At 40.1% G+C, this 23600-nt stretch overlaps 1 protein-coding gene across 3 annotated transcripts in view; it reads left to right on the forward strand.

Annotated features, from left to right (window-relative positions):
• The first annotated feature begins 1533 nt into the window (after positions 1-1533).
• The window catches only part of LOC139926003 (LIM/homeobox protein LMX-1.2-like), a 69769-nt gene continuing 47702 nt past the window's right edge, over positions 1534-23600 (forward strand). For 2 of the 3 annotated variants that reach the window (XM_071917551.2, XM_071917552.2), the window contains exons 1-2: positions 1534-1672; positions 3156-3342. In XM_071917551.2, coding sequence (XP_071773652.1) covers positions 1534-1672; positions 3156-3342 — 326 coding nt within the window. The remainder of the gene's footprint in view (positions 1673-3155; positions 3343-23600) is intronic. The other variant, XM_071917553.2, reaches the window with a different exon arrangement.

A 23600-nucleotide genomic window follows, 5' to 3' on the forward strand; every position in this document is an offset into this window, starting at 1 on the left:
TATATCACGCCGACTTCTATCTGTCAGATGACTTTGAGTGTCACATGAACAAAAGACCAGACAGCTTATGAATATTGCATTTTAGACAGTTGATGTCAGTCCTTTAGTAAAGAAGTGATGAATTTCATGCATTTCATTTCCCGGCTATCTTCTTGTTTTATTTGCTGGTTTATTATAATGTGGATATGCATCTTCACTCGGCGCTTCACAATCAATCGGCAGGTGTAGATGTCAGTGTGGGTTATGACAATTCATATTAAAACAAAATGATGATGATGGTGCAGCTGTATGGTAAATGCAGGCAGTATTGGAAGATTGTCCTATAGCATAATGCAAAAATCAGCTCTGTAACTGTTTTGGTCAATATATTTTTTACGTGTAGCCTATACACAGTATATTGATCATATTAAATACAGTCAGGGTTCAGACAATAATAACTTTGCATGTGTATGCAAATGTCACAAGCCCAGATATCTTCTAATGACATTTTTTAGTCAGAAACCTGTTTTAAATTCGCCAAATTTCATATGTCTACGAACCAGTAATCCCTTAAAATACCCTTACATTTACATTATTTCACCCCTTAATCCATGCAAAATCCCCTTAAAATTAATGGAGGAGACCCTATCAAGACCATCTTAAACACCCCTTAATCTTGACTCCTTATGCCTCCTTTCTAATTTAATATAAAATTCAGGAAGACAGGAACTTTCCATTAATAACTCATTAATAACCTGTAAACCTGCACAAAAGGCATTAAAAACCCCTTAATTTTGTGTCTCCATGAACCAACCCATGAATAAATCCCATAGGCTAAACCCATGATACTAACCTTACTTTTTTTAAAGCTATGTTATTTTAATGGATAATTAATGTCCATGTAATGAAAAAATAAGGACATTTCAGGGATAAAATGAAGAGTTTTGGTTTCGTAGTGTAATTGAACGCATCCTCACATTGCATCCAGGCTTTCTGCTGTGGCTTCTGCGTTTGGAGGCGGACCCATCCGGCTCCGCGGCACCAATCGCAACCTGCCGCTGTGAAACAGTGCAGAAAAAAGTGCGACAAGGAGGGCAAGGGGAGGGTTTCTCTCTCCGGTCGCCTCCACCTTACAGCTTCACCGTCTTCGGGAGACACTACGGCTCGGCACGGCACGTTAAGTTTAGCGCTTCGGGACCTTCTCCACTCCGTATTGGATTTACAACACTTGATTACAACCAAATCTTTCTTGGAGAACCGGACAACTCGCCGTGAACTCGCCGCCTCTGTATTGAACGTAAAAAAAAAAAGAAAAATCCTCATTTCTCTCTGCAAGCAATCTTGAAGAAAAGCTAAATTCGGCCGAAATGTCTATGAAAAAACAACAAATATGAAGATTTTTATACCATGACCTCTGGGTTTTTCGGCTGGAATATCATCATTTCGCTCATTCTTTTGGTGCCTCTGCATAAGCTTCTGCATAGCGGTGTATGTGCAGTTATAAGGAGGGGGGTGTCTGGGGGTGAAAAGACCACACTCTGACCGTACATTGTTATGGAAATTGCAACAGGTCTGGAGTCTCTGGAGAGCCACTTCTCGGCCAGGAATCACTCCGCTTGCTCAAAGATGCTGAGCGATATTAAAATTGAAGATCATCTGCGGGCTGGGGCGACGACTCTGGATGTTCTGATCGGTGAGTTGGACGGTTTTTTTTTGGGGGGGGGGGGTCCTGGCTCTATGCGTGGAAGAAACCCCGTGAAGCCCTGATCTAAAGCCGACAAAGAAAGACGATTTTCTGGGTCCAAGTCCAGCTATGTGTCGGACGGAAAAACCGCTTTTCTAGAAACACAAATTGGTAAAATCTAGGACGTAGAAACATAGAATCCATGTTATTAACTATTAACACCCATGCAAATGAAAACAATATTTAGGCTACAACAATTTCATCTTGGTTGTGTAGCTGCCTCTCTGCTTTTTCTGTTCATTATTTACCTTACTTTTCTGCTATTACTGTATTACTATAATTATAATTATTATCATTATTATTATTGTTGTTATTGTCGTTATTATTAGAAGACGTAGTATTGTTGTTGTTGTTGTTGTTATTATTACATTATTATTATCATAATTATAATAATTATTAATATTATTCTAATCATTATTATTATTACTCAAGACAGAGTCTGACATCAAAGATATTTCTTTTTGTATTGTATGTAGGTGTGTGTGTGTGTGTGTGTGTGTGTGTGTGTGTGTGTGTGGCAAAAACGTCTATAGGCGGAAATATAGTGGAGGGCAAGCCAACCTCACCTCAGCATACTCACCTTTTTATTTTAGGAAATAGAGTTTAGCATCTTTTTAGACTGACATCATTTTTCATTAAATTCATAGTGTACAAAATCGTAAGTAGAATGTAAGTTATGCGAGTATAGGATCTTTTAAAAATAAATTAGGCCTATTACTTTTCTGAAAATGAAATTTATTTTTGTTGAAAGAAAAAATCACCAGAAATCTAATTGGAAGCCATATCTAAAACAAACACACACACACACACACACACACACACACACACACACACACGCACACACACACACACCCCCACACACACACACACGTCATGTCAGGGGAGCATTCAGGAGCAGTTCCTCTAAGCTGATAGTTGGGTGACCTACATCTATTAATTTATCACATTGACCAAATAATAATAACTCATTCATCAGTCGTTGCTCCTCTTTGTCCCAACAAATTCAGTCTGTCAGTTAGTTTGTTATTTCTAAAGCGGGTCTAGAAGTTTTGGTGGTTAATAACTTAATATGCAGGAATTTTGCCATAGCTAGCGTTTAATTAATCGACACCCTTGTACATTTTTAGATAGATAGATAGATAGATAGATAGATAGATAGATAGATAGATAGATAGATAGATCAGAATTGTATTAATCCCAGAGAGAAATTCAGATTTTTACAGCAGAGACACGTAAGACACCACACAGACAAAACAATCAGGTAGATAATTAGGAGAATAAAAAAAAAGCATGTTATACAGTAGCCTATATGTGCAAATTGTTACACGTCACAAGTGTGTTTTGATTCCTCCTCTCCATCTCTACCTTCATATAACCCGACAGCCCATGACGTTTGACATTTTTACGTTTACTTTTTTCCCCCCACCTCCAGGAGCGGACAGTCCGCACCGGGCCGTGTGTGAAGGCTGCCAGCGGCCCATCTCGGACCGCTTCCTGATGCGGGTCAACGACGCGTCCTGGCACGAGGAGTGCCTGCAGTGCGCGGCGTGCCAGCAGCCGCTCACCGCGACCTGCTACTCCCGGGAGAGGAAGCTCTACTGCAAAGTCGACTACCAACAGTAAGACTCGTATTTCACATTTTCAGACAAACAGAAAGTCGTTTGCTGTCACTGTGGGAAAATTGCAAAATGTTGGAAAATTGCAAAATGTTGGAAAATTACAAAATGTTGGAAAATTGCAAAATGATGTTTTGGTTTCGTTTTGCGTCAGTTTGCGTCAGTTGGTGGTTTTAGTTCTGTTGCCTCTGTATAGGTAGCTGTTGGGTTTAGATGGCAATACAATTTCCTAGATATATATATATATATATATATATATATATATATATATATATATGATAAAAAAAAAAAACAACGCATAGGCCGAACACTTTGAAGCGTTACACTTCATTTTCTGCTTTGTAAAATTTGGGCCTAAGCCTGAAATGTCCTTAATTTCTCATTACATAAACATTAATTATCCATTAATTATCCAAATAACAGCTTTAAAAAAAAGTAAGGTTAGTAGAAATTAAGGGATTTTTCATGCCTTTTGTACTGGTTCCAAGTTATTAATGAGTTATTAATTGAAAGTTCCTGTCTCCCTGAATTTGACATTAAAGTAGAAAGCAAGGAGTCAAAAATTAAGGGGGTGTTTAAGGAGGTTTTGATGGGGTCTCCTCCATTAATAACTCCCTTAACTCATTTTAAGGGGATTTTGCATGAATTAAGGGGTAAATTCATGTAAATGTAAGGGTATTTTAAAGGATTACTGGTTCGTAGAGGTAGGCCTACTTCATGTCGAATGCAATATTGCGTTGTGTCGCCTATTTGCAGCATCTGTATGGTTTATTGTTTATTGGCGAGAATGCCGAGGCTCATAAAGGCCATGAATCCGTTTACAGTGATGACGTTAGATGAGCAGCTGTACGGGATATGAGGCAGCGGAGACACAATAAAAATAAAGGAAATCACGATGATTATCATTTGTCTGTAAATACGCATATTCCTATTTTACCCTGTCTGGTAATAATCTAATTTAAGATTTGTTTGGAACAAGATCATTTCTGTAATTTTCTATTTCTGGCCCTTGTTTTGGGGGTTATCGCTATTAACAAGCGACGCAAATAATATAATTCATGATATAACTTACATGGAAATTATAGGAGTTCTTTTATTTTATAGGCTGTTGAAATTTAGCAAAAAACTATTAACCTTTTATTAATTCTGAAGTTATGAATTCAATCGCCATATTAATTTGTAGGCTTATCTATATTCTATTTTTATTATTCGTTAACACAAGAGGGTTAGTATTCAATGGGATGTAATTCATACAGTATACAGCTGATATAGTGTGCTATATGCTATGATGCATGCAGTTTAGGTGTGTGTGTGTGTGTGTGTGTGTGTGTGCGTGTGTGTGTGTGTGTGTGTGTGTGTTTTAGACATGACTTCCAATTAGATTTCTGGTGATTTTTTTCTTTAACTTTGCTCTTCATTATAATGATAAAACTCACTAAAGTATGTTTGTGTGTGTGTGTGTGTGTGTGTGTGTGTGTGCGCGCGCGTGTGTGTGTGTGTATGTGTGTGTGTGCGTGTGTGTGTGTGTTTTAGACATGGCTTCCAATTAGAGATTTCTGGTGATTTTTTTCTTTAACTTTGCTCTTCATTATTATTATAAAAAACTACAAGATGAAATTTGGACTCACTAAGATATGGTGTGTGTGTGTGTGCGTGTGTGTGTGTGCATGTGTGTGTACCTAAGTCCGACCACCCTGGTAAAACACACACATCTCTAGCTATGAGCAGTGATAAATCCGAGGCAGTTGCAGCATGGTGGTATTTATCAGTACAGTGTGTATTGGGGGACACAGACAGGTTGGACAACATGTGGCCAGCGGGGCGTCTGCCCGTCCTCCTCGTCTCTCTGCGTGCTCCCTCTTCACGGCTGTCAGGGAGCTTTAAAGGCCCTTTGTTCCCGGAGCTTTAAACCGCCGCTGCCTCCATCGCCGCGACATCACCGCTCCCTGCTAGAAGTCTGGCGAGGAACAATTGGCAACATGCAAGAGACTTCCCCCGACACGACGGCCAGCTTTGGTGCTTTTTCTGGACACAATGGGGAATTTCATAGCCGCAGTTTGGCCACATCACCTAAGACAGGGGCTCCCAAGCCTTTCAGTATCAAGGACCCCAAAATTGCTCTGCATTAGACCACATTTAATAAGATTTAAGATTTTGTCCTATATGAAAAACCCCAGCTGAGAAGATTTTTGTTGTTAAATATGACAGCTGATACAGAATTCTGTAATTGTATACTGTATACTGTAGGTGAGTTGATACTAACAGGGTGGAGAGTGAAACCTATGAGCAAATTATGCATACTTCTAGGGAGTGAAATCAGAATGAAATTAGACTGACCTCCTGGAATTCCCTCAAGGACCCCTGGGTGTCCCCGGACCCCACATTGGGAACCGCCGGCCTAAGAAACAGCCAAGAGTTTGGGGTTTAATTTCAGCTTTGGGGGAGTCACACTCTGGATCAAACCCCGGGCAGAAAACCAGATGATAGAAATTGACATGAGAAATGTCTGCAGGTAGGAGAGAGGGTGGCCAGAATTATTGGTCAATGTGAAAAACAGTAAGATTATTAAACTCTGATGGGCAAACATGAATAAAAACAAGATACAAGAGACCCACAACTGAAATGAATGGATATCTGTAGTTAGCTGCTTAAGAAAGATTCACCCATATTGTTATTTTACAACTTGTACTATTTCAAAATGTACTCAATTTAGATTTTTCTCTCAAATCTACGCAAAGAAAAAGTTTTGTCAACGTGAAAAAATTCTACAAATGTGTGTTAATGTAAAAAAAAAAAAATCAAAAAGTTATTTCAAATTCAGCTTCCGTGTTTGATTTGATTAATTTCAATAGCAAAAAAATTCATATGAACTTATTTTATAAATTACTCATACTTCCTCTTTATCTTCTACTAAGGGGGTTGAACTATGTTTTTCTGTCAGAATTGTTCTTATACTATGTTTCTTTATTGTTAAACAACATGAAGTCCTTTCCAACATGAAGGTTTAAGATAAACTCATAAAAGTACTGAGGTTGAGGTTCAATGATGGATGGCAGTCCAGTTCCTGAAGTGTCAAAGAAGACATAAATCATAATCCTTCTGCAGCTATATCTGGAAAATACTTATCAGTGAACTTTTCCTGTCTTTGACTTTTACTACAATCTCATTGAGATGCATTGAAAAGACCGAATATCACATCACTTGCAAGAGGTGCATTTTGGCAAAATAGTGTTCAAAATCCCTTATTACAATCTAAAAATGAAGTATAAGTAACATGAAAAGAAATTAGCAATTTTTTTTTTTTTACCAGTTGCAGTTTAGCTAAAATCAAACAAGTGTGTGAATACTTCCCTCTCTACTATCCTCTACAGCAGTGGTTCTTAATGTGGGACGTGAATTCTTAAACTTCAGCATTATTTCATTTACAAGAAGTGAACACAATCAGAGAATGTAGAAGAATGACTGTTTTGATCATAGTTTCACTGTTATCTCTCTACCTGCAATACAGATAGTCATGGAATTCTGGACAAAATCATATCTAACAATAAAAATATTCTCAGATTTGGGTTCAAGGGACAAAATCTCATCCCCGTCTGTGATATGAAAAAGGTTGAGAATCACTGCTGTACAGCTCTGAATGCACCATGTGGCAGTGGTTAGGTGGAAAGGTGAAAATATAACAAAGAAAATGCTTCATGCCCAGACACAAACGTGTGAAAGTTTGTATTTTTTTATCTCACTGGAAGTCTCCATTCACACAGTTTTGTTGGTACTACAATCATAACCAATGGTGAGGATTAGAGTTGTACATTCATTCAATCTTGTTCAGGTTAAAATCATGATTTATGCCTCTGGATTTTCTTGCTAAACCTCTATATATGTCAAATGAAAAAGGAGACTTAAAACGCAACATGAAATATCAATGGCAAGGTTGTCTCTGCAGGTTTAACTCTTTGTTCTCTGCCTCTACTTTAAACCATACTTCAAAACCTACTGTTATGTCATTATGTCATCATGCCTTGTAAATGATTTAACTCATGATGTAGTTAAATATGCTGCTGCATTATGAGCTATGCACTTCACAGTGTGCACTTTATCCAGATATGTACATATTGTATTATATGCATTTTATAGTATGTACTTTATCTTGATATGTGCATGTCACCTGAGGGTTGACATCATAACATAGCACTGAAACTCTGAAACCACGTGATATTAGTGTGTGCTGAAGCTTGAACTGTTTTTAAGCTGCAAAACAAATTGCCTCAATGAGTTTTCTATTCTATTCTTTTCTACTCTATTTGACTCTATTCTACTCTATTCTATTCTATTCTATTCAACTCTATTCTACTCTATTCTATTCTATTCGACTCTATTCTACTCTATTCTATTTGACTCTATTCTATTCTACTCTATTTTATTCTATTCTACTCTATTCCATTCTATTCTATTCTACTCTGTTCTACTCTATTCCATTCCATTCTATTCTATTCTATTCTATTCTATTCTATTCTACTCTATTCCATTTTATTCTATTCTATTCTATTCTACTGTATTCGACTCTATTCTATTCTATTCTATTCTATTTTATTCTATTCTATTCTACTCTATTCCATTCCATTCCATTCTATTCTATTCTATTCTATTCAACTCTATTCAATTCTACTCTATTTTATTCTATTCTACTCTATTCTACTCTATCCCATTCCATTCCATTCTATTCTACTCTACTCTATTCTATTATACTCTATTCTATTCTATTTTATTCTATTCTATTCTATTCTATCTGTCAATGCAGCTCCTCTCCAGTGCATGACAACTACAATATTTACTCCTATAACACTGCTTTTCTCCAATGAGTAAGAGATGATTTAGATAATTCACACCCTCTCTGGCTTTTATGGACTCATTTAGGAGTCATTAATCAGACTGCAGGTAAAAGCCCTGACAGCACCGTGCAATGAAGGCAGCAGACAACAAGCAGCGCCCTTTAATTACCTGTACTGCAAATCCTAATACTCCCACCACGGCGCACCTCAACCCACTTCTTAAACGGCGTTTTAATCGGCGTGCGGTTTCTTGTTTTTCGACATCGTGCCTTGCCGTATCGCCAAATAACTTTGGGTGTATTACTTGCTTCAGTCACGCCTTTTAAGTTTTAAGGTCTAAGCGGTGTAAATGAATCAATCCTCTGCTCTCACTTTCGTCAGCACTTGTCAAACTAGATGTACAAGCGATTACACTGATGTTAACTGCAGCACTGATGATCTTATTGTGCTTTTTTTATGCAAGAGTGTCTGCTGATTTGGAGGGTTGGGAAAGCTGAGGTGGATGTATCGCTAACCAATGAGAATGCTGGAGGCTTTGCATTAAAATAGGGGTAATGTGTTGTAATTGTATGTATTTTGGAGGGGGGCATGTGTGGGTGGTGTGCATGCGTGTGTGTGTGTGTGTGTGTGTGTGTGTGTGTGTATCCTTTGTAACATTTGTGGGGTTTTGTTATGTTTTATCCAAAAAAGTCACATGTGAAAACCCACACATGAATTCAAAGCGCATATGCTTTTTGGACACATGTTGGTTTTAATATTATATTTTAACATCAATTTTTTTTTTCACATTGTCTTCTGACATAAGTTTTTACTTAAGATTTGAAAATTTCGATTCATAGGTGAAAAGTGTTTTTCCACATGTGCAACATGTGCTTTCACCTGCCGTTGACAATATTACTTTCATATGTGAAACTTCATTTCGGGGAAATTCGACATGTTCACATGTCAACAAACACGTGTCCAAAAAGCACATGTGCTTTGAATTCACATGTGGGTTTTCACATGTGATTGTGTGAGAAGTGAATTTGACAAAAACGACTGATACAAGTATTGTTGGTACAGAAGTGAATTGTACGTATATCATAATAATAGCATTTATGGGTGTATTTATAGTTTTGACCTTTGACCTTTGACCCTTTACTACTTGCCTTTATGGCAGTACAGGTATCAATGAAGGATCACATTATTCTCATTATTTACCAAGCTTAACTTCATTGGTTTAACAACAAATGAGCAGTGGTGGAATGAAACAGAAAGTCTTAACCTTCTATTTTGACATTGTTTGCAGTTGTTACCAACTGGCAAAGCAGTGCTGAATCATGACATTTTATATTGAATTGTATACTTTGTCCCTTTGTGTGTGAGACACAGGCATATTGTTGTGCTGATATGTGCTGATACGGGCTTTTTTGGACAAGGGCCACTGCTGCCTCGTCTTATTAAGTGTTGTTTTTTAATTAAGTAGAGTTCAGGACCAGGTTCATAGACGCTGATGTGAGGATTCCTCTGAACCTTCCTGCATGTTTTCAAGATTACAGTGCTCCGAATCATCCTCCTTGTCTCATCCACCCACTCAAGGAAAAAAACAGTTATGTATCCACAATACAAGGGAGATGTAAGGGATTTTTTAATCAAAGGCAGTCAATCCTCATAAGCTCTCTCATAGAGCAAGTTCACTTTATGGGGATGTTCTCACTACCTGAAAAAATATTAAGAGGCAAGTTGTCCCCGAGGATTGGCAAACGATGTCTGAAGGCCATAAAGCATGTCGACATTTACTAAAAGATTGCTTCAGTTCTTGATAATTGTACATATCCATAAGGAACTGTAATCAATTAATATAATTTTCCTTTTTTTAAATAGAAGTTGCTTACTGAGTGCCTACTCCAGATTAGGGACTACCTTTGCACATATGCGTATCCCTGTCTTTATGTAAAATTCATGCATTCTCCTAATATTTTTGGACCTGTTTGCTTCTTGCATGACTATATTTGGCTGAATAACTGATGAAATCGTATGAATTGCTTACCTGCTTGCAGTAATTCCATTACAGAGTACAGACTGGCTGCACTTTATTTCTGCTCAGGGATTCTTGGAAAAGCAACATTTGATATAATTTTTGGCCAGATGTTAATGCATGAAATGATTCGACATTTTTAGAACATTTTACACTCGCTTTCTACTACTGTTGAGCCCTTTTGAATGGCTGAATGAAGTAACTGGATAAATCATTAAAAATATACAACAGGATGCTCTAGACATACACACACACAAATAGAAAAATGATCACGGATAACACAATAAAGCTCTGAGGCTTTATTCTGCTATGGTCCTTAAGGGGTTTGGGGTTTAGAGAGAAAGAGGCATTTAGACAAAAAGCATTCAACCCAAAATACACAGACTTACAATCTCATCATGTATATAATATATAACAAATATATAACCATATGTCATCTCTCTAGAACAGTGGTTCTCAACGTGGGGTCCGGGGACCACCAGGGGTCCTTGAGGGGGTTCTAGGGGGTCCCCAGCAAATTGATGAATTGTTAAACCTAAGTTAACACAATTAGAGAATGTAGAAGAATGACTGTTTTGATCATAGTTTCACTGTTATCTCTCCACCTACAATACAGATAGTCATGGAATTCTGGACAAAATCATATCTAGCAATAAAAATATTCTCAGATTTGGGTCCGAGAGACAAAATATCATCAAATGGGGGTAGTGGCCCTAATGTGGACTAAATTAGGGGTCTTTGATATGAAAAAGGTTGAGAATCACTGCTCTAGAACGTGGTCTCCCACCGAGCTCCAGATACAAGCCTTGAAATGTCGTTGGGTGCTAGAAACAAGCCATCCTCCTCTTCCTGTTCTTCAAACTGGAACTGTTTATTTGTTAATGCTAGAGTCTGAATAGCCCATACTTGACCCTCTCAGCAAGACAGATCCATCTCCAGAGCTCAGTTCACTGAGGATCACCCACTGGGTCTACTTTGATACCATATAATTACAAAAAAGTAGTCCCTTCCAGCCACTGTGGACTTTTTTTTTTTTAGGCATTTTATGCTTTATTGATAGAGACAGAGAGAGAGAGAGAGAGAGAGGAGGACATGCAGCAAATAACTGCGGGCTGGATTCAAACCCGGGTCGCTGCGGGAAGGACTGAGCCTTATAATACACGCTCTACTCGGTGAGCCACTGGGGCGCCCCCACTGTGGACTTTTATGGCTTGTCTTGTTTAAAGCAGGTTTTGAGTATTTGCTGCATAAACCAGTTGAGTGAAATGATGACTTGAGCTGGGGAGAAACATATGACTGTTACATATTCTGACTTCACATATGAGTACAGATAAAACTTTTCATAGGATTTCCATGCATCCTTGTTTCCCTACTGATGTGATTTTGTTTCATGAACAATAGTCCCATCTGGGTGAGAAGCTGATTACAGCCAATCAAAGCTTCCCAGTTCTCCAGAACATTTATCTGGAAGACTACAGGAATAAATGTCTCAAAAAACGAGTCAGACTCGAGTCACAGTTTGAATTGCTTGAGACTTGACTTGGTGCATGAAGAGAAGACTTGAGACTTGACTTGACTTGGGTTCTGGTGACTTGGGACTTGACTTTGACTTGTACTTTGAGGACTTGAAAAGGTTTCTAAAGTCTTGACTTGAGATCTTGTGTTTGTGTAAATGACTTAGATTGAAAGTGATGAGATTTGTTCCAGCAGACGACTGAATTTAAATTCTGTTTTCAGAATTTGTATGGAATGATTGAATTTATTGAAGTTGAAACTGATTATAGAAATCAAACTCATGATGCGCTTACCAAGTTTTTATCCTATTAAAACCATATTGCATTGAAAAGTCCTAGATATTTAGTTTTCTTTCAGATATTAAATTGATACTGGACTCTTGATTTGTTCTGACTTGACTTGCTGTTCTACATTTAGACTTGAGACTTGACATTAATGACATGGACTTGACTTGGACTTGACTTGGTAATCTACATTTAGACTTGGGACTTGACTTGAGACTTGTGCCTCAAGACTTGCGACTGACTTGGGACTTGGGACTTGGGACTAGAACGACCCATCAAGTTGCTCACAGTATGAACATATTGGGGCTGTGCGGTATTAATGTGATATGCTACTATGTGTCGTCTTTGAACACGAATGTGGAATGAGGTCATAGTGCCTCGGCTTTCTCCAAAATCCTCGTCCTTTCTGCGTTCTCCCTCACACACTTTCCCTGACTGGAGGAATGCTTGTCCAAACACCATGTGGTTTCTCCCTCCAGCCGTCACCATGGTGTGAGGAGACGGTGGCACCGTGGTGGCAAGTGCTCCCATACTGGTTCTTTGTACCCAGATACCCGCTTTCACACCCAGGCACCACATTCTACCAGCCTGTGGGCAGATGGTGCCACTGTAACCCCCTTTCCCCTGCAGAAGCATCTGAGGAAAGGCCCAAAGTTACTTTTCGCCATAATCGTTTAAGCTGCAGTGGTCCGAACATGTGAAATTCTATATTTGTATATACATTTAAGAGAGAAGATTGAAAATTCATAAATAGGTTGAGGCCACTAGAAATACACATATTTTTTCCTTTTATTCAAGGATATGTTTATTGGTATTTTAATTTAAATTGACAACATTAAGCAACATAATACAATAAACGAGCAAAAATGGAAGGAAGTTTAAAAAAAGAAGAAAAAAACAATTAAATAAATAAAAAGTTACCCCCTCGAGAAAAATATATTAGGTCGAGTATTTCTGTATAGATGAATAAGAAAGCTGTATTACAGTACGTGTAGAAATTCACCACCTGATGTATTAAGTGTCCCCAGATTAAAAAAAAAAAAAAGATCTCTGATTTTCCTTCGATGGTCAATGTCAGTTTTTCCAGCCAATGGCTAGCTGTTGTTTTTTTTTTTGTTTTTTTTTGTCATTTTCCAATATACACTGCCGGTCAAAAGTTTAGACACACCACATTTTTCTTTATTTTTACTATTTTCCACATTTTAGAATAATAGTAAAGACATCAAAACTATGAAATAAAACAAATGGAATTATGCACTGACCAAAAAAGTGTTAAACAAATCAAAACTATCTTATATTTTAGATTTTTTGAAGTAGCCGCCCTTTGCCTTGATGGAAAGACAAAGGCTTTGGAAAGAAATTCAAATTTCTATTTGTCTAAGAAACAAATTTCAAGCATTTAAGCATTAGCCTTTAGATCAAAATGGCTTTAAGAGAATGAAAAACATAGTGCATTCAATCAGGTGTGTCCAAACTTTTGACAGGCAGTGTAAATCTAATCTAGCTCTGGCACTCACCACAGAACTGACACACCACATGTTTCCGGAAGAACTGATGCATCGACCCCTAACATGCAGTATAATCTCATCCTGCCCCCATGTTTCCTCCAGCTATGGTCCTTTTCTTCTGTGCCCTCCTCATTTCCTAATGGGATTAGCTCGCACACCCCTGTGTTTCTGTGGCTGACTGACACCGAGTTGTACTTTTATCGCTAACTGTGACACTAAGCTCACCCAACACTTTGTCCTGGACAAAGCACTGGCAGAAATCTGGGGCTCCTAATCTCCTATTTGTGTCGCGCACAGAAAAAAATGGAGGAAGAGTTGAGAATAGATTTGGTCACACTCTAACTAAGTAACTGGGTAACTGTCTAAGTAATTGTGTCCCCACTGAACCAAGCCTAATCAACCATCAAACCAAAGACTCAGCCAAAGGATCATGGGACTGGTTTCCAATCATGTACCATCGAGAGCCATGTGCATCCAGGTTTTCATTCCAACCAATCACTACAGCAGGCAATTTTGCTGATCAGTTCCTCCTCTCTGGTTGAAGGTGTTCTAATCAGTGAAATCAACTGCTGTAGTGTTTGGTTGAAATGAAAACCTGCAGACTCTTGGCTCTCTGTGTCCCATGGTTAGAGACCATGGGGTTCGAGGATGGGACCGATGAAAAAAAGTCAGGTGGTGATCTAGTGTCACCACACTTTGTTATTATCTAGAGAAAGACAAAGGCCTTGCCCACCACCTGTTACCTCCAGGAATGCCATATAGGAAAGCCTTTTGCCCTCATAGGCTTTGTCCTTTGAGCCCAGTACCTTGAAATGGACTGGGAGGTGTAGCCGTAAGATGAAACAAGGACGAAACAAAGGGCTTATTGACTTGTCCAAGTGTGCTTGAAAGTCTGTTAGGGCCGAAAGATCAGATGCGCTGAAACAAATCACATTATTCCAAACCTGCCCCCCACAAAAACTGTGCTGACGCCCCTTCCTCTTTCCCATATCACTTCTCATTGACTTCCTCTGAGTCAGAACTAATGCAGAGGTAGCAGGTGGTCTGCGGGGCTTTGGCCCAACTGGCGTGTCCCTCCTTTATTCAACCTCCAGAAGAGAAAACACCTTAATTTCGTAATACGCCCACACATCCCTAACCCTAACTGAACAGAAACCCTGCAGATATTTCAATAAAATAGATTGTTTTGTATGTTAGAGTTGAGCTTCAGTCACCATTTAAGAATAAAAAAATTATTAAAGACAGTAATTTATGATAATTTTATGAGGTGTGGCTTGGCCTGGAAAGTGAGTTTTGAAAGCCTGTAAAAAACTTACTTATTACACCTTTAAGAACTGTTTTGCATTGCTAAAGCCTTGGAAATGAATCTGCTGCTGAGCAATCCATATGGATTTCTATATTGAGCAATAGTTACGACTAACCCACCAGCTCTTCTTCCCTCTGCTTGGAAGTGTGATGTTTTAAGGACCATCCATGATATAGTAGAGCCTCTTAATTTTTTTTGCTCCCTGCCCTTCTGTGTCAGTCTTCCATTATTCATTAGCAAACAAGGAGGCATGTGGGATGTCAAATTGTAAAAATGAACAGCTTTATTTTATTAGCGACCAGAAGATCTAGTGCGTTCTCCGTTTATCAAAGGAGAGAACTGAGGTGAGTAAATCCTGCACCCGGGCACAGCAGGCTGTCGGGAACTCTAAATATGCTCCGTCCCCTGGGAGCGGGGAGCAAAGAAAAGAGGGGGGGGAACGCAAAGTAAACCCAAAGAAACAACACAGGAACCAGCAAGAGCTCCTTAAAAGCCTTTTCTGTTTGGATACCACAGCTGATCACCAGCCACGCTCACGACTAGAATAACAACCCTTCATGAAAACTTTGCAGATAGGGTTTCATCGCCTCTCGTGCCTCTTCGGTCAACCCTTGCCCTGGCACCCGCAGATTATCCCCCTCCCACACTCCCCAAGATCCTCCAACTAAAATGATTTGTGCCGCAGGTCCTCTGACCCAACCTCGGCTTCAAACAGAGGCAGAGTGAAATATTTTGTGGATATTCAGTAAAGGGAGTCGTGTAGGAGTGGGCTTTTGGGCTCACAGTATGTAGATGGTGAGAATACACAGTGCTACTATCTGAAGAAAACCCTCAGTGAGCTCCAGCAGATTGACCAGGCAAGAAGCATTATCTTTGATTCTGGACTGGGACGGTGATGTAGGGGAAAAGGTTTCAGAGACAGAGGCCAATGCTGCTGATGATCTGGACTGTGATCTGGACTGTAAAGGAGACATAGATGGTTAGTTAGCTCTTTATACCCCAAATGATGGAGAAAATTATGCTGGACTGGACTCGGACTGATTTCAATGCATACACTAGATTGCTAATATTAGATGGAGTGTACAAGTCAGACAGAGAGGCAGCTGCCAGTCTATGGAATGAAGAGAGAGGAAGGCCAGTATTTTGGGCAACAATGTCTCTGGAATCAATTCACATAATATTGATTCGCTTTGATGACCGTGATACCAGACCTGGTTGACGCGAAAGAGAAACTCGGTGCAATCAGAGATGTATGGGATAAACAGGTGCAAATTCTACCTCTCCTCTACAATCCTGGTCCTCATGTTACAGTGGTCAAATGCCTTGAACTGACAGATACCTCCGCAGCAAAGATAATAGAGACTTCTAGGCTAAGAAGTTTTTAGAAAATAACTGTGATAAGCAAAAGCAGCGAACATATCCATGAACGTGTTTCCTCAATATGAACGGTCTCTGGTGTGTCTATCTCTTAGCATCTTAAAATCCTGTTGCACAAGACCAACGTTTACTGCAACAGGTTCGGTGTTTGAGTGTTTTAGGAACAGATAAAATATTGCCCTTCTTTGGCAAACTTCTCTGTTTCTTCACAGTGACCTCAGAACGCCTCGGCATTTCGTGAGAGGTCAGCCGGTACCAGTTAGCAGACTCAAAGTGTGGCGCACCTCTAGTATCGGGACACTTATAAATAGCCAACTAGCCTCACCCTGCTAGATTTGTTGATTGTACGTGGAAACTCATACGAGCCAGAGAAAAACTGCTCCTTCGAGACATGTTTTCTCATGTCGCCTTCCCTCTACCACACTTGGATGGACCCTAAGTCGAGAAGGCCACAAATCCTTGGGGTCCGCAGGGGCTTGGCAGTCTCCGATGCATGCCTGACATTCTGAGCAGATGATGAGAATGTCCTCTTAAACTGGCCATGAGTCATCCCCTCCTTCTCTTCCCCTGTCTCCCTCCGGTCCCAGCTCCAGCAAGCGGACCGGCGTTGCTGTTTGTCCTGGGATCAAAGGGATTAAAGCCTCTGCCACCCCATGCTGGATCTGTCCTCCCCTCCCCCTTGACCGTGCTGCTACAATAACTTCCACCCACCTATGGGTTCTAATTGCTTTCTTTCCCTCCTGTCTCGTTACTTACTGTCTAGCTGTTTACGTAGGAATATTTAAAGGTATATGAAGTAAGGTTTTCACTGTCCCATAGCACAAGAGGACCATAATATATCTGTGGGGGTTGATAGAGTTGCTGATCAATACCAATGACTCAACAATTACAAATTCATTCAGAACTCACTTTCTGGCCCGTATGTCGTTTTGGAAACGACATACGGGCCAAAAAAGCAAATGACAATGCAGTGTTATTATTCCAGTATCTTAACTGTGTGACTTATATTTTTGTCAGTTACAGGCGACTGTAGGCTGTGCCAGAAACTTGTCGATGTGGTTGCAATTCCTTGGTCGCAAACATTTGTGACCAAGGACGTTTGTCCAAAAGTCCTGAATTCCTTAATGCCTCTTTAAGTCTTTTAATTTGTAGCATATAAGTTAACAAAATAACTGAGAAGTGAGTCTGTACAATGCTCTGTACTGCAGCCCTTCAACCCATTTAGCCTCTTCGCTGGTTTTACCTCTCAAGCTGTACGCTCGCCAACATTGGCCCTCGCAGGGCTAAGCTTCAACTCTCACAGCATGCGAACGGAGTCTAACCATGTGGCTCCCGCGGTGGATGGCAGTCTGCCTTGATGGTTTGTCTCTGTGCCAGCAGTAGGTAAAGCTCCAGTCACTCAGAGTAAAGCGATACCGCCACTTCAGTCTACTCAGCCTCCCCCCACTCCAGCCCCCCTCAGGCTGGGCCCTGAGAAACTCGAGCCGCCGTTTAACGTTCTCATCCCAGCAGTAGTGGCACTGCTGCTTTGAAACAACACATTGGGGGGTATCTGCGAGGGGGCAGAGGTGCCCTTAGGACTGGTGCTGGGATTTGGCGCCTGGGATGGCCTCAAACAAACTAGATCTCCTCCATGCTGGTCTGCATGGATGCCCCTACCCCAGCTCCACAAAAGCGAGCTGAAAGGTGCCTCATAGGTGACCTGAGATCCACTGCCAAATAGTGTGAATTCCCATTCCAAATGAGTTTGAATCATTGCTGGAAGGACTTATAGCAAAACCTCAAACTAATTATCTTTTAAATGCCGTTTATGCTTGTTAGTTTAAATATTTCAGCTATACTTACTGATTGTCAGACACTAGTAAAAGTTTACTGTACTCGTCTACAGTGATGGTTCAGAGTGGTGAGTGTCCTTTTACATTCTGTAGGCAAGATAACGGTCTGACATCACGGCTGAACTTTGCTCTCATAGATGGATAATTCAATTTCCTCTTGTTATTGTATTTTTTGCTTACCCAGTATCCAGTTGCTTCCTTGCTTACTGCTTTTCCAAATATTTTCCCTGGGCTCTGTTGTGATTTATCACCAGTGCCTTAGTGGAGGGACACTCGCACGTTAGCAGCCATGTAACACTTGAGAGATCAGCTTTACCTTGACTTAAACAGTTGACCAGTAAATCAGTGCCTCTGGGGTCTACAGTGATACTTTGGTTTACCCACAATGTTATCATGGTTCGCCTTCCCTTTTACGTTGATATAATTCTTGATGATCTAAATTTGTCAATTCATAAACTAGATTAATAGCAAGAAGCATGACAATGATAAAAGCAATGTGAAAGTAAGGTCCCTTCAATACAATATACAAATTAATGCTACTCTGAAAATACAATTGTTTTCTCTCTTTGTAATGGTGGTTGTTTGCCTTATGTTGATACCTGCAGTTCAAAGTTTACCCATCATCTTATCTTCCACTACACCACTGCTTTTAACTAACTGGTTGTGGAAAAGCAATATTTTTGCTGGATTTTTAATCTATAGTGATTTGAAGTGCTGGCTTGGAGAGTTGTACTATAGCAAAAGGGAAAACTAGTTTATTGTGAATCCACCTCCACAACCAGTGGATGACTCCATTGCTATTGGCAACACTTACTCATGTTTAAATTTGAATTAAAGTGAGGGAAATGGTTTGATTTAATCAGAGCTGCCTCTCTATATCGGGGGAGTCAGTGAAGGCCACATTGAGAAATTAGTCAATATTAATCAACTTAAGGAGAAGACATTTATTTACATATTAACATTTACTTAACTCACTTTCTTTGACCATATTTTTAAATGCCCCATAGCTACTTAACAGTGCACCAAAGCCCAAAATAGTTTAACAAATCAAATGACTGAGTGCATAGCATTTAGTCAAGCAAAATAATGAATGTTGGATATTACATATAGGCTACCATATGGACAATAGATATATACAGCCTGGTCCACAGGCCTAAACATGATTTCTCACTGGGTGTGTGCAGAATTTAGTCAAGCAAAATAATGTATCCCGAAGTAATTCATTTCTTGACCATGTTTCTACAAGTCTCATCAAGAGACTGAATCAAAACTGAATTTCTGAGCCACAGGTTCTTCTGCTATATTTCCCTTTGAGTCTATTCAAATTGTGTGTGTGTTATTCTCAAGAAAGTAGTGGTGCTGAGTGAGTTTACCACTGACCAACATTTGCCTGTTGCGTTTGGCTCCCCCACAAATGCACTACATCATGCATACGCCTTTTTGTGATCACCTATGGATGTCCATGCAATTTCAGTCAGGGCATTCAGATGCTCTGTACACAGAGAGCCGAGTTCCATAACCACCTTTATGGGAAAACATTTTGAATGACAAAATAAGGTACCATGTGATCAAAGGGTATTTGTAATTGTTCCAGTTAGACCTGGAACAACAAGGGCCCAAGAATGGAGCCCTGTGGAACATCATGTGTTGTTGTCACTCTATGCCTCCCATTGTAACTACAAATGGTACAATCAAAAATACAATGTTTAAAGTAACAATATGCAATATTTTCATACTATTTCACAATGTTACATTGAGCAACTGGAGATTCAGAAGTATCCTGGTTTGGGATAAACAACTTAGACTTGCATGCATACACACTTGCATGCAAACACTAGATCTGGGCTCCCATACACATCTGTTATGCTGTCCTACTGTGAGATAAGTGGTTTCAGAGAGCTGTTGGCGGCTGACATGTTTGGGCTCAGTGGGAAGCTACTTTTGATGTGTAGCATTCAGAGAAGGAACATTATCGATACACCGCATACATATGTTTACATCCCTTAGCAAGAGCACAGCTTTAGACCACAGTAACACACACACACTCACACAGAAAAGGAATATGAAGCGAGAGCGAGGCCTGCTCCCTCCTCACGCATCTCCAAAAAGAAAAAAAAAAAAACACACAATGAGGACTTTTCTCGCCTCACTCATCCAATCAACACTTCATTTTTTCTCTTCTTTGATGACAGGATCTCCCATCTCCACCACTCCTTTTCCCATGATTCAGAACACATGGCTGACGTTTGAGCACAAAACTCAAACTTTGCTTTGTGAACCTAATATGCCCAACAACTCCCTATCTGGAAATGCACAGTGGGCTTTTCAAATATCAACAAACACAGTGTTTCCTTTAGTTTACATGATGTTAGTGTTCCCAAAATAGGCACTGAGCTCCTTATGAATATCCAGATCTGGGGTGATTATCATTGGCATAGGGCATGTTATGATTGGGAAATAGGATGGAGAAATATGAACAATGAATTTTGAGGGCAACATGTTGCATCTCCTGAATTAATGACGATGCGTCCCCATAGGTGTTGTAAGACAGCCTACTCTTTACACAGCTCATATCTTTCTAATACTCTTCCCAGCTTTTTTCAGAAATTGTCTTTTTCATCGTCTCCATTTCATCTGCATGCTACATCTTGGTAACTGTCAATGGGAAATGATTGGGAATAGGGAACAGTTCTGTCTCCTCTCACTACTCAATAATTTTTTGTTTATATTTCCCTGTGCCAGAGAGGCAGTTTTGCTTCCATCTCCAATGGGCAGACCGAGAATCCAAATTTCATGATTACAGTGTTGAGGGATCTGCTTGATTATTAAGAATATTGATGGAGCAAATAGACCAAACAGAGAGGGAGCGTTTGTCAAGAGTCAGGCGACAGTGGATTGCATTCAATTTGCCACAGCGAAGGATGCAGTTTTGGTTTGGGAGTAAATAGTATGGATAGTACGTGAGATACTGAAATGCCAATCTGTTTATGTGGTGAATTAGTTGCCATTTTGATGCATCTCAGCTTACAAACAAGGTTGCCACGTCACATGAGGAGGGAAACTTCAATTGCCAGGAAAAAATTTTTTTTTGTGTGTAGTCTCCTGCCTTTTGTGCCCTTCAGGCTTCAGTGAAAGGCAATAGCCCATAAATGGTGTCTGGACTGGGGGTTTTTCCTTTCAAGCAAACATACCACATTTTGTTGTTGCTCATAGTTTTATCTGTGCACTCCCACCTCCACATCCACCTCTCCACCCCAACACCACCGCCACCACCTACTTCTGGACTTCCGCACACGTCTAGCACAGAGAAGTGCAGCTTTAAAAGTGTCCTTGGCATGAAGGCATTTATGTGGTAGATTCATAATGGCCCCTGGGATCAAAGACTGCGCCAAAGGTAGCAGAGCCAAACCACTGAGTTGCCAGGGGGGTGGGGGAGGTTGGAGGTGGAGGTGGGGGGGGGGCACAGGGTTGAAGGAGCAGAGCCATTTTGTCGTTTGGGACCATAACGGTCAGATTTATAGTGCATCCCAGGGTGGGACACCATGTCGGGGGAGAAAAAACAGTTTGCTGAATTAATTATTTTCATTGCCACTGACAAACCGGAGAGAAAATAAGAACCAGATTCTCCCCTGTCCCTGCATGAGAACAATAGTTATATGAGAGAGAGAGAGAGAGAGAGAGAGAGAGAGGACATAGTGTGGGCACTGTTTTTATATGTCTCCCAATCTGTCATGTCATGCAAAAGAAAAAAAGTGTACAGACCAACGGCACATTTGTGGCGATGACATATTGACCTAATGATCAGCTCATTTGAATGTGATCTCAGCTCTCTGGCTCCCTGATCAGCTGCCTGAGAATACAGTAACATTAGGCTACCTGGCTTGCTAGTCAATTGAATCATTAGCATTAGCTTATAGCATATTGCATACATACATAGGAGCATGTCATAAAATAAATACCCACTGAAATTATGTTTTCCCACCCATACATTCCATACACCTCCCAGTTAGAGATTTGTGTGTTATTGTACAGACTGTTCTGTTGTTGTATGATATTATATTGTATCTTCACTCATATGTTAAAATGTGAGGATGACTTGGAAATAAGCCAGGGTATGGATTTAGGATTGAGTCTTCAATAAAGCCCTTCCACTGCTCTTGTAGTTTAAAGGGATTAAGAGGCCTATCTGATTTATCATGACCTGGGAATCGTTTCAGTCCATCCCCAGTGCTGTGCTTATTACTAACTTATTATTAACTATTAATTATTAACTTTCGTTGAATCTCTACAGGAATCAATAAAAAAATTTTTTTTAAAAAAATCATATTTAAATCCTACCATAGTAAATAATGTTGTATAATAGTCAGGGAACTGTTTGGTTTGACTGTTGAAAATTTTTTTGTAGCCTCATTGACGTGTATGAATGTTAGCCTAGCCCCATTGGGACTGGCACTACACTGCGTGGGTGCCAGTCCTGAGTCATTCCATTAAAAACACGTGTGTATAAAATCTTGGCGGTACTTTGACTCCATGGGAAGGTTTCCAGACCGAATTTTGCCAATCTGACAAGCTTTCTGACGTCCTTGAACGCTTTTCTGTTACACAAGTAAATCATATTTGAAAGTATTTGCAATAAAGTATAAAATCTCACCTTTGTGTGCCTTGTCCTAGTTGTTTTCACATGGATGTCTTAAAAATTGCTGCCACTCTTCTTTTACGGGTCCCTGTGAGCTATAAAACGTTATAGGGGCTCGCCACACAGGGAAGAGTTGGAGAGCTTGTCAGATTGGCAAAATTCGGTCTGGAAACCTTGCCCACACAAAGTCAAAGTGCCGCCAAGATTTTTTTACTGGAATGAATCGGGACTGGCACCCACGCAGTGTAGTGCCAGTCCCAACGGGGCTAATGTTAGCCATGCTAGGCTAACATATGCTAACAGTTTCTGCCCTGAACATCTCAGAAACGCAAACACTGTCGGACTGAGAGCCTTTTGGAATGAATTAATCAGACAGGCTTTCATGAAAACCTGAACAACCTCTAGCCATTATAAACATCTAAACATGGATGCATGGATAGTTACATGTGCACCCCATAGCATTACCAATGCTCTCCGCACCAGCTTGCCCAGTGTTCTTCCTTCTTGTCCACCTCATAGTAGCCACCACCACCCTCCCTCAATCCATCTCAATCATCCCAGACAGCCGTACAATACACATCCTCTTTTGTTTAGCATCATTGTCAGTTGACTAATGGTCGCCTTTTGTAACTGGAGAGCTGTCCTTGAACACAGGGGCTTTTCAACATCTCATCTGTTTCTCTTTGTGTGGCTCTGCCCTCAGAAATGCTGTCCACGTTTGGGCTGAGACCAACAGCTCTACAGTAGCTAGAACCATATCTTCTTACCCAGATGCTTTCCTCCATAGGAGAGGAAAACAATGCCTGTGCCCACATTCAGTGCTCTCCATGAGATTACTGAACATGTAGTGGTAGTTGAGAAGGTCATATAGTTTTGAGGCAAGGTGACAATACTGTAACCCATATCCTCATAGATTGTAGTTAGGCTAATAGGTGGGAATACTCTATACCCTAG

This window comes from Centroberyx gerrardi, chromosome 2 (assembly GCF_048128805.1).
Source record: "Centroberyx gerrardi isolate f3 chromosome 2, fCenGer3.hap1.cur.20231027, whole genome shotgun sequence".
Taxonomy (NCBI): domain Eukaryota; kingdom Metazoa; phylum Chordata; class Actinopteri; order Beryciformes; family Berycidae; genus Centroberyx; species Centroberyx gerrardi.